This window comes from Lycium ferocissimum, chromosome 3 (genome assembly GCF_029784015.1).
Source record: "Lycium ferocissimum isolate CSIRO_LF1 chromosome 3, AGI_CSIRO_Lferr_CH_V1, whole genome shotgun sequence".
Lineage (NCBI taxonomy): Eukaryota > Viridiplantae > Streptophyta > Magnoliopsida > Solanales > Solanaceae > Lycium > Lycium ferocissimum.
This window is the reverse complement of record NC_081344.1, coordinates 65,565,251-65,582,845: the sequence shown is the minus strand read 5'-3', so window position 1 is coordinate 65,582,845 and position 17,595 is coordinate 65,565,251. Positions and strand designations below refer to the sequence as shown.

The 17,595-nt window shown below is 33.3% G+C and overlaps 3 protein-coding genes across 3 annotated transcripts; all 3 read right to left on the bottom strand.

The window, feature by feature from the left end:
- Positions 1-944: 944 nt before the first annotated feature.
- LOC132050431 (uncharacterized) lies at positions 945-5,104 on the bottom strand. Its single transcript, XM_059441672.1, has 3 exons — positions 3,373-5,104; positions 1,767-2,312; positions 945-1,071 (listed from the first exon to the last, which is right to left on the bottom strand). The coding sequence occupies exons 1-3, from the start codon at positions 4,183-4,185 to the stop codon at positions 970-972; spliced, it is 1,461 nt and encodes a 486-aa protein (XP_059297655.1). The 5' UTR covers positions 4,186-5,104; the 3' UTR covers positions 945-969.
- Positions 5,105-5,215: 111 nt separating this feature from the next.
- LOC132050430 (protein PLASTID TRANSCRIPTIONALLY ACTIVE 16, chloroplastic) lies at positions 5,216-9,986 on the bottom strand. The gene is made up of 6 exons (XM_059441671.1): positions 9,630-9,986; positions 8,798-9,030; positions 7,435-7,893; positions 6,989-7,057; positions 6,572-6,630; positions 5,216-6,019 (listed from the first exon to the last, which is right to left on the bottom strand). Exons 1-6 carry the CDS (start codon positions 9,838-9,840, stop codon positions 5,389-5,391), a joined length of 1,662 nt encoding a protein of 553 aa, XP_059297654.1. The 5' UTR covers positions 9,841-9,986; the 3' UTR covers positions 5,216-5,388.
- A 1,956-nt stretch (positions 9,987-11,942) lies between these two features.
- Positions 11,943-14,567, bottom strand: LOC132050429 (pentatricopeptide repeat-containing protein At2g13600-like). The gene is made up of 2 exons (XM_059441670.1): positions 13,336-14,567; positions 11,943-12,976 (listed from the first exon to the last, which is right to left on the bottom strand). The coding sequence occupies exons 1-2, from the start codon at positions 14,510-14,512 to the stop codon at positions 12,285-12,287; spliced, it is 1,869 nt and encodes a 622-aa protein (XP_059297653.1). The 5' UTR covers positions 14,513-14,567; the 3' UTR covers positions 11,943-12,284.
- Positions 14,568-17,595: the final 3,028 nt, after the last annotated feature.

Sequence of the window (17,595 nt, the reverse complement as noted above, 5' to 3'; positions counted from 1 at the left end):
TTTTTGTTTGGGTTTTGGATATAATAAAGCCCATTAGCTATATGCAACCTAATAAAATGGAGGAAATCACACCTAATGATCTTAAAAATCTGGTGTTGTTTAACTTTTGACTCTCGCTTGGCGCTTGCCATATGAACAAATCGTTAAAAGTTAAAATTGTATAAGGCAAGGAAGATCAAAAATTTGAAACTATACCTAATTATCTTGAAGATTTGTCATATGAGCAAAACTTCAAGATCAAAAGTAAAAATAGACAAGCAAGTTCAAAATTAGTTTCCTCCTCGTCCACCAAAGTTGTTCTTATAAATTACTACACAATAAAATAGAGTTCAAGCCCTTGCACAAATTTAGATTTTGTTTTCTATCTCTTCATTTCATTTTATGTACACTTGTTCGGTATTTGACTGAGCATGCAATTTCAAGCAAATTATTTAAAAGTACTTTAAAACATGCATAATTTATGTAGCTATAATTTTATATCAGCAAGAATAAAATGAAAACTTTAAAGTGAAATAATTTTAAATATAAAAATGTGCTTGAAGCGGACTAAAAGAGATATAAAGTTACATAAAGTGAAATAGATGAACGGTTTGTTTTTATCCTTTTCAACCCAAAAATGAAATAAAATGAAAAGGGAAAAGGAATGTGGAGAGGGGTAAGTGAGCTTCGATAAATAATAAATTTATCGTCAATAGATATGATGAACGTGGTTTAATTGTCAAAAAGTAAATCTGAGCACCAAACTGATTTTTTTTTTCCAAAGATGTTTATAGTAAATCAATTCAACATCTATGATTCTCAATTTCTCATTAACCTTTTATTTTTCATGTAACATTTGTAAATTGCAGAATCCTCTTTATGTACTTACTTTTAGATAACTAATTAATAACTGGGTACATTCAGAATTATCTTCAGAGTGTTAATTCAAAAAAAAAAAAAAACGCAAAATCTCTGCCATAGTCTTGACAATCATGGAATAATTTCATCCAGCATGCAGTCTCTAAGTTTGATTTCTGTAACACTCATTTCTGCCCTGTATATAACATCACAACACTCTCTTCTACTACCCACCTGAAAAACAGCAAAACAAATGCTAGTCAGATAAATACTACAGTACTAGTAAATATTGGGTGCTATCCATGACATTAAAATAAGGAAAGATATCATATCTTTGTTAAAAAAGTATTGAAAGTACATAGGTAGGTTGGTACACAAAATAAAAAATACAAACCAAAAAAAAGAGGATTCGTCATGTATGTACTCACATTAAAAACAATTTTATATCTTCAGCATATATATTTTAACATGTTTTAGCAAGTTAGCTACAATCAGATCTCTCTATAACAATTATCCTTTATAATAACATTTCACTATAACAATTAAGTATTTTTTTTGGAATCAATTATGTTATGTTATGTTATATTATATTATATGTTTGAAATAACAGTATTTCGCTATAGCAGCAAAAAAATTATAGGACAAATGACGTCGTTATCGAGAGATTTGACTGTATTTTATTTTCAAGTTACTAACCTCAGTTTTTATAAAAGATACATATAGTTATCTTTTTAATATTTCTGTGTAACTTAATCCTATTATAGCATGCTAATCTTTTACTATATTCTCATGTTACCGATCACTAATATTTATCACATAGATTTATCTATTATTATTGGCTTATAAGTAACGTGATTGTTTTAACATCTTTACGACGTTATTAATACTTATAGAACTTAAACTTTGTCAAAATAATTACCAGTACTTACCCAATCAAGCTTCTTCATGGGAGAGAGGACATGGATTTCTGAAATGTGATTTGCAGAGTGATTGCCACTTGATGAACAAGGAGGCAACTTTCTCGGATATCTCCTTGTATAATTTGTAAGCAAATGAGAATTTCCACCGCTCACTTTCTTCATGGACTCAAAGAAAAGCATATGTGGTGCTTCACAAGGATTATTAGAAAGCAGCCTAGTGTTAATAACAAAGAAAGGTCTAAACATTTTGCTCCATGGAATAAAAGTTTGTAAAGGTATTTGTATGAAACTTGGAGGAAAAATGGACTCATAAATTTGAATAGAGTAACCCCATGATATTGAAAATGTCCAATTTTTGGGTTTGTGATAACAAATGCTTTGTTGTAGGAGTCTTGATTGGTCACCCCCTTTTGCAACTTTCATGAAATGGTTTAGTGATTGAGCACGGTTCATTAAGGGAAATATAGGGTCTACAAAATCAAGGTGGTGAAGGGAAATTAAAGGAGATTGTGGATGTGCTGATAGAAAGCCAGATATGTCACCATGCAGGTCCATCTGCAATAATAAAGATACAATATGAATTTACCAGATGAAAGAATCATGGACGTTGCTGGTTAAATTATGTAAATATTAATAATGCATAAATTAGTTATGCCGTTATTAGGAACGCATGCTATTAGAAACAAAGGTTTTTTATCGACAATCAGTGGGAGATTTGTGTTATTTACACCTCCTTTCACTAACCAACTAACTAGGAAAACACATGGTGGGAAACAGGTTCCCACTGAAACGCTGGGAAAACTTCCTAATTTTTCCCTTTGAAAGCACTACTATTTTTTCTTTTCTCACTGATTCAATTTATATTAGTGGAAATAGTCACTGAACATTTTTTAGTGAGGAATTTCAGTGGGAAAATGGTAATTGTTTAGTAGTGGCAGGGATTAGTTAAATAAGGTTTAGTGGCAGGGATTAGTTATATAATGTTTAGTTATGAAATGTTTTATTATTCATGTATTAGTTATTCCATTTTAACATCTTCTACCCTGCATAAAATAATATATAAATTTTATCATAATTTATACATGAATTGGGTGTACGGGAAAGAAAAACAATGAGCCAAACATTATACTAAGTATTAACAACGCCATATATGTTTTAATGTGGAAAAGAGAAAAAGTCAACCAAACATCGTATACGTATATGACAAATGCAATATCTATCTTGAGTTTAAACTCTATTTATGGCACTATTTCTTTTTAGTCAATTACAAAAAGAATGACATCTTTTCATATTAGTAGTAATAATTTAACTTCAAAATTTATCATCAAAATTTATCATTTTATCCTTAACGAAATGATTTATAATCACGAAATTTTTTATAGTTTGTTTTAAACCATAAGTTTCAAAAAAATTCCTTTTTCTTTTAAACTCTATGCAGTCAAACACCTTCACATAAATTGAGATGAAATGAGTAATAACTAAGCTTTAATTAGTAACCTGATAAAAACATTTTTATCAATACCGAGTAACATTCACTAATTGTATAAAGATTCGTTATATCATCATTGTATATAACTTAAATCTTACTTTTAAAAAATCATAAAATTTAAAATACCTGATGGAAGCCCTTTTCTTGAGTGAGAGAGACACCTAAATCAGCCACACATGACTGCAAAATATGGTCACCTCCATAAAAAGTTGTATACCTTTTGATACAAATGTCCAAATTCTCTACCATTGCCTCCACAAGTGCATAACTAAAAGCATATCCACCTCCACCAAAAGCCATATTAAATGAGTGAATAACATTTGATGAATGAGTTTCTGAATTCATCCCAACATAAAAATACTTCCTATGGTCGTACTTAGACAATACCTCAACCAAATTATCTAGGAAAAAAACAGTGTCATCATCAGCCATAATATACCACCTTGCACTCTTATTTTCCATCTTGAATGTCTCGGCTACAACACGAGCCATTCGTATGGTTTGTTGGATCGGATGCTTATCGTAAATTTTGTATCTCGAGGTGTCTTCCGAGACCTTAAAAGGAGGACAAGAAGAATTAGGCCACAGAAGCAATTCTTTTGGTAAATTTTCGAGGAACACGAATCCTCGTGTTATGTTTGGTCTCCACCAGGACTCAACGTAAGATATTCTGTTCTTCCAGGTTCTAGACGAGCTTGTTATTCCGAATACTAGATGGCTAATATTGGTGGGAGAATCATCTTGATTTTCAACTTGAAACCTCATCAAGTTATTGAACATAGTGATAGAGCGGCAACATGGATGGTTAGATAGCAAAATGTAGATAACATAGAGGATTAGTCCTGAAATTAACAATGATTTGCATAGTTTTCCACTTAATACATCGGATAATTGCATAATCTTACGTCGAATAAGAGAAATCAAGTTGGTGGAAACCATGAAAGATGTGAAAAATTTAAGGAAAAAAAATGTTTGAACAAATAGTGTGAACTTTTCTAATGGGATTCTTTAAGTATAGCAAGTATTGGATGTAATTATATGTAATGATCAGTAGATGCTTGAAAAACATTAGAATTTTGTGGGTTTTGTCTGAAGGATAACAAAAGGTGCATGTTTATAATAAGACATGTTGTATTTCTCGTGTAAACTATATAGTAAGGTGTTGAATTGAATGGGAAAAGGTAACAAAAGAGATGTGAGGTAAAAGTAGTTCAGTTTTTCTCGTGCCCTTATGCCAATGCACAAGAAGTACACACTGTTAGCATTGGGTAATGCTTATCATCAGTGCTGTTTTGGGAACTTGTAAAGGTTTTTTTTTTTTTTTTTTTTTTTTTTTTTTTAATTTCATGTGCTGCCAATTTAACCAGCATAATTCGGACTATTGCCAACAGGAACATATAGGATTTATAACTTACATACACTACTGAGAATAATTTTATATCAGAAGTGTCAGTGGTGTATCCAAAAAATTTAAGTCAGGACTACTCATCTGCCTAATTTAGATTTGTTGCTAATAGAAGCGTGCTCGACCAATCTATTTGTATGCCAATACTATTTTCCTATATAAAAAATATATTCTTGAAAAAAGACGATGGGTGCGTGAGCATGACCAATACACTCTATGTAGCTTCACCATTGATTAGGGTAATTTAACCTGTTATAGCAGGTTACTTACCATTAATTCTAAGTTACCAATCATTGTTTATTAAAGGGACTTTTCATTTTTGGTCCGTCCGGCCAAAATTTATTATGGCCGCTAGCCAAAATATACAAAACTTATGCACTGATTATGTATTTTATATGTATATTGTATGTATATTAATACTTATTATACATTTACCGGCTATTATGTTTTAGAGCAGTCAAAAAATGTAATTATCCCTTTATTAAATAGAGTACTAATTACCTAGAATGAGTTTAAATTCTATGTATCAACAGAGTAAATATTATTTGGAAGCGAAAACAAAAATGAACAAGTGCCTTAAATGTTGCATTTCAGGCAAATATACAATCTAAGATCCACAGAAAATGTGCAGGGATTTACATGCTTCTCACTCAGCCTCAGTTAAATCATTGTTTTAACCTCATAATTGGGCTAAAATGAAATAAAGAAAATTAAGATTTAGCCTTCTCTTAGTCATCTCAGTCATCCACATAGATGGTTTCTTGCTGAAACAGCCCGCCGAAAATCTTCCTCTTCTCTGTTGCAGTCTCTGTTTGTTTAGCTGGTTTTTCCGGGGCCTCCTTCGTTTTCGAAGCAAACGGTTTCCTTGGAGGCGTTTTCACCACTGCTTTCTGAGCAGGCAACTTCTTGGCCTTGGCCTGCCCCCTAACGGTAGCAACTTTCACGTCCGATTCCTCACTGGCCTTTTCAACAGCTGATTTGAGTTGTGAGCTGAATTTTTCGATTGAAAATCCTGCACTTAAGCCTTTTACTTGGTTCAATAGGCTTTCAACAGATGGACCGGCAGCTGACGACATCTTCTCTTCAGCTTCTTTTTCAATGTTAGCACCCTTTGCTTCTTTCTTTTCAACAGCTGATTTGAGTTGTGAGCTAAACTTTTCGAATGAAAATCCTGCACCGGTAGCTGATGATGCCGTCTCTTCAGGTTCTTTTCCAATGTTAGCAGCCTTTGCTCCTTGCTTTTCGAGCTTCTTCGCTTCTACTTCCTGTATCTTGGCTTCTTCAGTTGCTCGTCGAGCTTCTTCCTCAGCTTTCAATTTTTCAAGGGCTTCTGCATAAGCGTTTCTCCGACCATCCTCAGGAATGCCGCTATATATAATGGTTCACTCATTTAGATTATATAGAAGCCAGAACTTGTAGAAAGAGGATTGAACTTATGTATGCTAACAAAGTAAGAAAAATGCTACTCCCTCTATTTCAATTTATGTGTCTTACTTTCTTTTTAGAATGTCACTTTATATATTTAGTAACTCTTTAGTTTCAACATCCTACATAACATGTTCAATACCACAAGATTCACGGGCATTTTAGTACGTTACACGTATTTTTAGTTTAAGACCGCGAGAATCAAAAGTCTCCTTTACTTACTTACTTAAATTTCGTGCCCAATCAAACTAAGACACATAAATTGAAACGGAGGGAGTAAATTTTAACCAGTTTTATAGCAAGTAGTCTAATTATTTTCCACGTTATTAATCACAGTTTCTTATGGACGCCTGTAGTTATCTTTTAGACGAACTGATGATTCTTTTACACTTTGGGACTTAGAATATAGAAGTTAAACTCGTGGAAAAGTAATTGTTACGAGCACCAGTATTACACAAATTTGGAAATACAGCAATTGAGTATAGAGGTATTTACCTAAAAAGTTCATCCACAGTCTTTGATGTTGCTGTCGGATCAGTAGAGACTTCCACAACCTGTACAATGAAATAATTCCAGTTGCTCAACCAAGTGAAGAACTAGCCATTTCATGCAAAATGGAAGACTATAGAAGGTTCATTTGTGTGAAATCATAAACCATTCAGTAAAGAGTATGTCTTATAGTAGACTATGAAGTAGATTTCATCCGGTTTTGATAAATTTCATCCGGTTTTGAACTCTTCCTCATATTGGACTGAGACTGCCTTAAATGGAACGATATAGACAGTGAGGATTCATATAGCCGACTTCCCAACTTGCTTAAGATTGAAGTGTAGTTATTTTCGTTATTGTAATGTTGTACTACACGACCTAATGCATTACAAGAAGCTTTACTTGAGGGAGAGAAATAACTACCTTATTTTCTGCCACCGCCGTGTTGGAGAAAACATCCGCCACTAGCTTAGCTATCTGAGACTTCGCCACCTGATTCATAAAACAAGAGATTGTAAGTGATGACTAGACTATTCTATCTGTATAACATGCTAATTCATAAAGTGGGGTAGAGATTGAAAAAGAGGAAACAGTAACCAAAGTGTATGTCATGTTAGAGGTGGATCCAGGACTTAAGCTCTACGGTTTCAATTTTTAAGGTTTTATCATTGAACTCATTACATTTTAAAAGTTATGGGTTTATATCTAATATTTATTGCAATTTTTGTGAATTTTTACACAAATTTATACTCCAAAGTTGCATCCGCCCGTGTCATGTAACTAAATCTAAAATAAAATATGAACAGGTTCAACATTAAAAGTTAGCTAGAATTTCCATGACAAAAAAGAAATTTCATACATTACATTACTTTATAGACGTCAGCACCAGCACTAGCACTCCCTTCAGCTGAGACGACGATTTTGTATGAGCTCTCAGGGGAGAAATCATCTGTTAAGCTGGTTTTTATGAGCGTATAGCTTAGATCTGTCTCCACTATCTTCTGCAGAAACTCCGTTATCGTCAACGGTTGAGATTTTGAGAACAGATTGTTGAAGAAAGACGTAATTCCATCGAGCACATTGTAGGTAGAGCCTACTGGAGAAGATTCATCATAGACAATGGCTACATGCCCGACACCAGCTAATTGTGCAGCTTCTATAACTTGCACAGCATCTGTTGTGGTGACTTCGGTCGTGGGACCGTTCTCTCCCTTACCAATAGTAACCACAACTTTGCTAGCATTTCCGATTGCTTTTGCAATTGATTCTTCATCTTGAAATGTGGATGCAACAGCATTCAGGCGTTTCGACTCATCGTTAGAGATTACCTGCAATGATGCGATATGTTTAGTCAGAAAAAATGAGATTATTTCATTTTATTTTCTACCACCCCTAATTTCCGATCAAAGGATATCCTGTTTTATTTGGTCCTCAAGGATTAATTACCAATGCAAAAGATATTTTTCATTTAGTGTTATTCAGGGAATTGTCTAGGTCTTAAAACTTGCGTAGAATACATTGCTCTCATAGAAATGGTATAGAAAATCATATTCCAATTCTTTGTTGAATTTTTGCAACCTTCAAGATTGTTGAGCAGTTTATAATGACAAACTGTTTGCTGCTTTCATCCTACTACTACTCAAACATTGATCCTCTCACGTAATTCCTTAAGCAGTGGAACACTCAGTGCCAAAGCGGTTACATATTATTGATTTACGACTCCTCCAATAGCGCCAACAACCATCGAGATAATTATCTTGCATTGCCAATTTTCAAAACATTCATTAAAATCTTTCGCCATATACAAAAATTGAATGCACTAAAGAGTTCAATATGAGTTCTGTTAAGCAAAATGGACGTTGTGTCTTGCTTAATTGCAAAAGTTAACTCATTAGGAGAGTATTATCCGAAACCATATAAGCATACAACAACCCATTCCCTCAACCAATGTGAGACACTCTAGCACTCCCTCTTCCCTCCCATGCAAGGCTGGACATCCAAATCGCATATTGTGAAACACAACATGGAGACATCCAGGCTCAATATTGTGAAACACAACAAAATCGATCGCTTTGTTAGAGAAAAATGGACCTTGAGCCTTATTCAACCTAAAAGCTAGCTTATGAGTTCATATTGATCATCCAAAACCATATAAGAAGTCAATAGTTCATTCCTGCAACCAATGTCAGATGCTCTAACAAGTTATATATTTCCAAGGACAAAGAATCTAACCTTGTAGCTAACGGCTAAACGAGCTAGTTCTTGTGCTGCACCAAGGTCAGAAACTCCAGCTCTAACACTATAACCTTCACGAAGCAATGTCTGTGCAATGCGGATACCAGCTTGCCCCGTTGCACCAGCAACAAACACTGTTCCAGGATCTTTTGCCCTTTGCCTTCCAAAAGCCAAACCAGAAGAAGGGTTGGTGCTAATAGGTATCAAAGACGTCACATCAGGTAACTTCCCTGTCGTAGACAAAATACAATGAAGTAATTATTTAATTAAAAGCACGCTCTCCCTTACAACTTAAGATGAAATGATCACACAATTCAATATGGTATCAGAGCAAGCAGACGTCTTGTGTTCTAGTTTCAATATGACATCAGAGCAAACATAAATCTAGCGCTCAGGTCTCACTGTCACCCATTATCAAAAAGAATTTTTCAGACATAATTAAGTAAATTTAGATGAAATGGCCACACAATTCAATATGTTATTAGCGCAATTCTCAATACGGCATTAGAGCAGACATAAGTTTTGTGTTCAAGTATTACTGTCACCCATTATCGAAAAGAAGTTTTTCCAGACATAATTAAGAAAGTTTAGATGAACTGGTCACGCAATTCAATATGGTATTAGAGCTAGTCTCAATATGGCATTAGAGAAAAATTAAGTTATATGTTCAAGTCTCACTGTCACCCGTTATAAAAAAAAAAAAACATTTACAGACATAACATAACTAAGTAAATTCAGATGAAATGGTCACATAGTTCAACATGACCAAAATCCAAGCTGAAGGGAGATCAAATATTAGATGAGATGATCACACAATTCAAAACATTACCAAAATCAAACTTGAAGGGGTTGTCAGAACTGCTTGTAGTTTCTTGATTTTCCTCATTAGAAGACTCATCAGCTGATGATTTGCCAAAACGAAAAGATGGGAATTGTCCAGATTTCTTTGCAAACACAGTGAATCTTGAATTCTTGAATGATAATCTTGGGTGGGGTGGGGTTGTAAGTAGAAATGAGTTTGAAGTAAGAGTTGGAGCCATAGATAAATATTTTGGAAAGAGATAGCAGATGAATCGCTACTCTTCCTATTCAGTTAGTATATTTTTTGCATGCAACTTTTTTTTTATTATTAATGAAATTCCATTTGGGAATGGTGACAATAACTTGAGCAATATATGTATGTGGCATTTGATTCTGGTCTCAGAACAGTCTGTTTTTGGATTGAACAATTTTGTCCATTTTGGATGGGGAATAAAGTGGCTTTCCAATAAGATAAAGCCACGTCAAATTTTATCTACAAAAGAAAATTTTAAGCCAGTCGTTTATAATTGGTTCAAGAATGGTGGAAATATTCCAAACATTGTGTTACTATTTTGTTTTGGTTTGGGTTTTTCCTTTTTTTGAATGCTTAAATTGGAGAATTGTTTTCTGGATGTGTTGAGAGCAAAATTTTGTTTTGTTTTAACGATTTAAGTTGTATATGATAGTATAAAGAATTTTTTGCACAATTACTCTCCTATATTTTTTTATTTTTTTTGGAGTTTAACCTGTAATAACATGTTAGTTATTATTTTTATCCAGTTACCAAATAATGTTTATTATAGAGATTTATTTGTAAACCTTATACTCCGTAAGTTATTTGGTTATGTAAACATTTTTGAATGAGTTTATGTTCTATGCATTATTCATGTGGAAAAAAAAATACACAATAAGTCAACATATAAAGTATCTATAGTTAAATCTCGACAATAATTGTTAATTGGTACCTGATAAAAATAAAAAATAAAAATTGGGGCCATACGAATCAAGCCTAAGTTAATATCTTAATGTCTGGAATTATGTACATATTATTTTGGGCAATTTGCAGGATTGGCCTTCGCTGAGGGTGGTCTTAAATTTTTGTCCCTCAAATTGGTAGTTTTTAAATTTTCTTATGTCGCAGACCATAAGGCGAATTTTGCAGCGCAGAAGGGAAAAAGTTAAAGAATCAAAAAATCGATTTAAAACTTAAACACCACCAATTTGAAGGGCAAAAATTAAAGATCACCCCAAATGAAGGGCAATCCGCGCAAAAAAAAGTATAATTTTCTTAGATTAGCACTCCCTCCAGTCCAAAGTAATTGAGGTATTAGCCTCTAAAAGTGATCTAAAATAATTGATGTTTCATAAAACCAGGAAAGTATTTAGTTTTCTTTTCCAAATTTGTCCTTAACACATACCCATATCCTCATATAATTATTTCAACCTAAAGAGAGTAAGAAATTCATAATTAAGGATATATAAGTCAAAACCCCTGTTAACTTTTAGAAGTTAATGAATTCCTTAATCCATGTGCTCAAGCATAAAACCTCAATTATTTTGGACCTGAGAGAATACAATATAAGGTTTTCTGGCGCCATTTATTCTAGTAGTTGGCCCTTATCCATTAAACTAGTGTAGTTTGAGGTCGCTATATTCTATTGAATACACTGATGTTGAATCCTAGCCCACACCTTGGCACTAACATGTGTTCCAACAGTTTCTGGAACAGATAATATCTAAAACCAAAAATCTGTTGAAAAAACATTAATGCATAAAGTATTGAAATTGGAGGTGTGGTAATGATATTCAACAACAACATACCCAGGGTAGTCCCACAAGTGGGCAGTGGTAATGATAGTCCTTAAAAATATTTGGCTTATAGTAAAACAATGAAAGAATGGCGCATTTATCAGGATTTAACAAGTTCTAGTTATAAATTAGGAGCAGAAATAACAAATTAGAGACTGTTAAACCCAAAGGAGCAGAGAAATAGAAGTACAAGAGAAAGTGTGTCATGTTTATCTACAAATTGCGGGAATGATTGTACTTAAACCAGTCAAAGCACAAGTTAGTTTCTAAGGGAAAACATAAAATGATAAAAGAATCAATTGATGAAAAGGGTGGATATAAGAGAATGAAAAACCCACCCTTTTCTCTCGTTGTCAGCCTAATCAACTTTGTACCTACAGGAATCAAATGAGAGTCTAATATGTACAGATTGGTTCCAATTTTAGGGTGTGTTTGGTATGTTTTCCACTTTTCCCATGTTTGGTTGGTCAAATTGTTTTGGAAAACATTTTCCGTAGGAAAACAAGTTCCTTACAATGAGGAAAATGACAACAAGTTCCATAAATGGCTTTCCAAATTCATTGTCTCCTTCCCACCCAAAAAATAAGCAACAAAACCACTTATTTTCCGAAAACACATTTCCCATGGGAAACATTTTCCTTAATACCAAACACACCCTAAAGAGCTCACAATTGTTGAGACAAAGAACTTCACTTGTCATAGTATCATGTTATGTGAGTAAGGATAATCAAGAAATCCCTAAGAGCCAATAGTGCACGATTAGGAACTCGGTGGATAATGGGTCCCCTTTATCTTTCTTCACTTAAATACCAGGCTTTTGTCTGTGACAGAGTTCGAATCATGTCAATTGGTAACGATACCACCCTATTGTGAATTATAGCCAGCTATAACCAGGTTTCTTACTCAATCCTCTATCCAACATAAGCTTCCGCTGTCCCTCTGCGTCGCTCCAACTCCCTTCCGATGCTAGGACATTTGCTAGCAGTATATATGTTGCGGGATCATTAGGGCATATTTCAACAAGCTTCTTGGCAGAAATCACAGCAAGTTCCTTATTACCATGAAGCTGGCAAGCACTCAGTAGACTTTTATAAACCGAAGGTCCTGGCTCTATTGGCATATTGTTAATGAAGGCCTTTGCTTCATGTAGATGACCACCACGGCCATAAAGGTCGACTACGCAAGCATAATGCTCTACCTTTGGTGGTGGTAGAGAATTGTCATTCTTCATTAGGTCAAAATAAATAAGCCCTTCGTCGAGCAAGCCAGCATGTCTACAAGCCGAAAGAACAGCAAGGAATGTGGTTAAATCTGGCTTAATACCATTTTTCCTCATTTCTTCAAACATTATAATCACATCCCGACCATAACCATGATGTGCACACCCTGTAAGAAGTGTGTTCCACGATATAAGGTCTCGTTCCTCCATTGATGTGAATATTTTCTGAGCATCTTCAAGTCTACCGCACCTTGTATACATGGAAAGAAGCCCATTTTGTATGATAATTTCAGAAAAATGTCCTGCTTTCAGAGCTAAGCAATGGGTCTGCATTCCCTCCTCCAGGCCTGAAAATAGGTGTGGCGAATTAGCCCAATGAAACATGACACAGCCAACCCGGTGATATGTAGCCCAAATTGACTCATGAGAAACCTTATCAAAATCTTTTCAAAAATACATTTTTTATTTAATATGTAATATAAAAAGCCATAATAAAGAGAAAAATAGTTTTATTAGGTACTTAAAAATTTATAAAAGAACAAACAAAGAAATTAAAACCTAGTAAGAATAGTGCGGGTTGGGTTATGACCCACTTTTTAGGTCATTTTAACCCAACCTATTTCAGCCCAAGTAACTTTTGGGCGGGTTATTGATCCGCCCAATTATTAACTCAGCCCTTTTTGATCCGCCCATTTGACATCCCTACCTGAAATGCTCCCAATTGCTTTCGAAATGCTCGCAAATGTGTAGTGATCAACGGTAAAACCAGCCCGCCTCATTTTTGAAAAGCAGGAGAACGCTTCTCCACCGGCTCCTAAATTAGAGAAACCGGAAATGACTGCGTTCCAGGAGATTTCATCCCATTTCATAACGTCAGAGCACAACTTACGAAAATCCTTTAAGTTACAACTACACCCCGAATACGCAGACAACAACGATACCACCAAGTAATGATTAATGTTAAAACACTGCTGTATTACATGACAGTGAACCTGCTCACAATGAACCAAGTAATCCGGACAAGAAAACGAGCTCAACAAACTCGTATACGTAACATAATTAGGTTTAATTCCCAATGTCATCATTTCCTTAAACAAAACCATAGCTTGAAAAGGGCAATGATATTGTGCATAACAACTTATCATGGAAGTCCAAGTAACAACATTCTTTTCAGGCATTTGATCGAAAACTCTCCTCGAAGTCTCAAGATCGATACATTTCGAATACATATCAATCAAAACAGTCCCTACTATAACATCCAAAGCAAAACCAACTTTCCAACACAAACCATGCAATTGCACCCCAAATTCACATGCTTCTAACTGAACACAACCAACTAAACTAGCCGAAACACTTGATGGGGTTGGACTAATACTTTCCCTTAACATTTCAAGAAACAATGCTATCGCCTTTTCGGAGTAAAGGGTGTCCAGATAACCAGAAATCATAGCATTCCATGTCACTACATTTCTCTCAGGCATTTCATCGAACAGTTTCTGTGCTTCTAGTACAATACCACATTTTCCATACATATCAACAAGAGATGTATTGATAAATACATTTGAATCAAACCCCATTTTGATAATTTGACAATGAGTTTGTATTCCAATTGATAAAGAACCCAATTTTGCACATGTGGAGATGACTTTATTGAGGCTAAATTGGTCAAGTAGAACACCATTTTGATGTAACTGAGGTAACAAGTCTAAATTAAGGTTGTTTGACTCGTTGTATTTGTCTTTGAAACATGGGTTGGTACAGTAAACAAGACTATGGATTGTTGTAACTTGGTAAGCAATTTGGTTGGATAATATTGCTTGTTTTGCTATGTTGTAGCATAGGTGAAATGCAGGTGATCTTAAAATCATTTTATGTCGAATCATTGCTCGTTTGAGAGGTCCTCCACTTTGACATGGCCTCTTGGAAGGAAACAGTGTTTTAAAAGGCAGTTCGGACTCACCTAAGGCCTCACCTCGTATCAGGGCATGTAAAATCTCTCGACTTGGGCCATGGTGCTTGGCGCTGCCTCCAGCGCTTGATCAGATGTCTCGAACACGTTTAACGCCTAACGCTCGTGGAAATTGCCCAAGAAGTTCTTATACAAATTATGTGTCAAATTTCTAACATTAATGACCTTCATAATTTTTTATTAAATGAATGATGCTTAATTGTTTTCTTCATCGATAGAAATAAGACGATTGAGAGTAACTCAAATAACAAGCCGTAGTATTGCATATTTACTACTATATCTCAAAATTATCATAATTTATTATTTTGCTATTTGAAAGTGATTTTATATTTATTCATGAAGGAGTGATGTTTTAATTATAATTTGATAAAGTTTATTGATTATTTTTTTTAGGAAGATAAATTGCATAGTATATATGATCGTAGTATGCTTTAAGAAATTGTTGTTCTTTTATTGTTTGAAAATTAAGAGGTTAGAGTTGGTTTCCATCTCATAATAACTTTTAAATCATTGCATTATTTCTACTTGTAAAATCATGTTAGAAGTTTTGTTTTCTATGAGTTTCTTTAATCATGTGTTAAATTCTTATAACTATTAATATATATTTTTTTATATTTTTTGTGTTATTATACTATTTTACTAGATTATAATTTAAAATTTTAAAGATCCATGGGCTTGCGCCTTGCCCCATAGTAAGTAAAACGCCCCGCCTCACGCTCCCGCCTTTTAAAATGCTGAAGTGAAATACTCTTTTCATCTCAAATTATTTAAATACATTTACTAATTAGGATGAATTTAACTATTTTACTCTAATTTATATTTTAATTAATTACACTATTTATTGGTCATTTTCATCAATAACATAATCTAAACTTTTACTAAATGTGGGTGCAAATCGGTTATATGCAAATGCAAAGATCATCTCGCCCGCATAGGTCCATAGGATATCTAAATAGATCATACAAATAAATATCACCCCATAATTAAGGTGATTGTAGTCTCAAGAACAATTACTATAAGGGTAAAATAGAAAAAAAAAATTATCATAAACTTCTAAAATAATAAATAATTTGAGATAATTATTTTTAAAATCACAACAAATAATTGAAGACAAAGGGTGTACTTATTGATATTTATTAGAGATAAGGGTAAAAAACACACCCCAATTATCATCTTTTTGAGTTTCATACCTAAACTATCAGCAGGTTGAGAAAACTACCTAAATTATCACCATCTAGTTTGCAAAATACACCTCAAATTATTCTTGAATGGCATGTGATCTACACTCTCCATTTTATATACAAATGTTGCCAAGTGTTGTCCACGTGGATAAATAATGTCACAATGGCACCTACACGAAAATTAAAAAAAAAAAACAAACAGAAAAATAATAATTTTTGTAAAAAAATAGCAAAAATTATAGAAAATAAAAAAAATAGTTTAAAAAATGGAAAAGTTATTTTTTTTAAAAAAAAAAAGAAAACTAAATATTTAGTTTTCACATTTTTTTAAAAAAAAAAATCAACTTTTCTATTTTCTTAATTTTTTTTTTCTGATTTTCTAAATTTTTTAATATTTTTTACAAAAAAAATTTTTTTTTTAAAAAATCCAGATTTGTTTTTTAAAAACTGCATTATTTTTTTAAGGATTTTTTCAAAAAAATAGTGCAGTTTTTTAAAAAAATATATACAATTTTTTTATAAAAAAATATTATTTTTTAATTTCCATGTAGGTGCCAACCATAGATTATTTACGCCATGCGACAAATTTTTTAAAAAATTTAAACTTCATCGCTTTTCGAGAAATGAGTTCACACATTTAGTTCAGGTATGTTTTGCAAACTAGATAGTGATAGTTTAGATAGTTTTCTCAACCTTATGATAGTTTAGGTATGAAACTCAAAAAAAATAATAGTTAAAGTGCATTTTTGACCCTTATCTCTGTTTATTACCATGCCCTACATAGACGAGCGTGTCATCAGCACTCGATGTCTTTTAAATCTCATAGAGTGCACCAACATACTATCCCCAATTGAAACGCAATCCATTCAATGCAATATTTAACCGTAACAAGATAATCAAATTATATATGAAATTTTTTGTATTTTCAGCTAAAATGGTCATAGAAGCTAATTAGGCAAAGTTAAATAATTTTTAGAAGATAAATAAATAAAAATTGGCTTTGGTATACAGTACTGTAAGTTGAATGACCATTCTGGCATTCAGCGCAAACATGTGGTTATTTGTCTAAAATTGTACCTAGTCGATATTGTCTAATTAAATACTTCATCTAAATGGGACGGAGGGAGTATTAATTAAACAAAAAAATATATGCGAAAATAACACCAAATACTCCTAAAATATAAAATATTTATCCGCTCTATGTCCCTCCTAAAGTAATTCCGCTTCTACTCCAGCCGGCCGGAAATATTTACACAACATACCCTTTAGCCCAAACCCCTTCCTCGGTGATACCATCGCAATATATTTATATATCATAATGGTATCATGAACGACTAAGAAAAGGACTGAAACAGTCCTCTAAAATGCATCTCAATATTATTATATACCATGGTAGTACATGATCTTGAAGAGTGTCTCATTAAAGGACTGAAGCGCTTCTTTCATTATACCATCACACTATATGTATATCAGACGATGATATCATAGAGATTTTTTTCTCGAGAAAAGTGTATCTTTTTTAATAAATGAACGTGTCCATAATATCATCTCAATATATTTATATACTATAATGATATCAAAGAGGACTAAAAAAAGGACTGAAGCAGTCTTCCATGATACCATATCAGTATATTTATATATCATGTTGGCATCATAATTTTGAAAACATCTCGGGTAAATAGTTTTAATTTAGTAATGAAAGTATGAGCGGGTAATTATTTTAGTTTCAGAGCACATGCCCGTTCTTTCCCCAAAATATATTTGATCAATAAAATGAGATTTTACTTTGACAGAAGGAATAAAGAACCATTTTTGT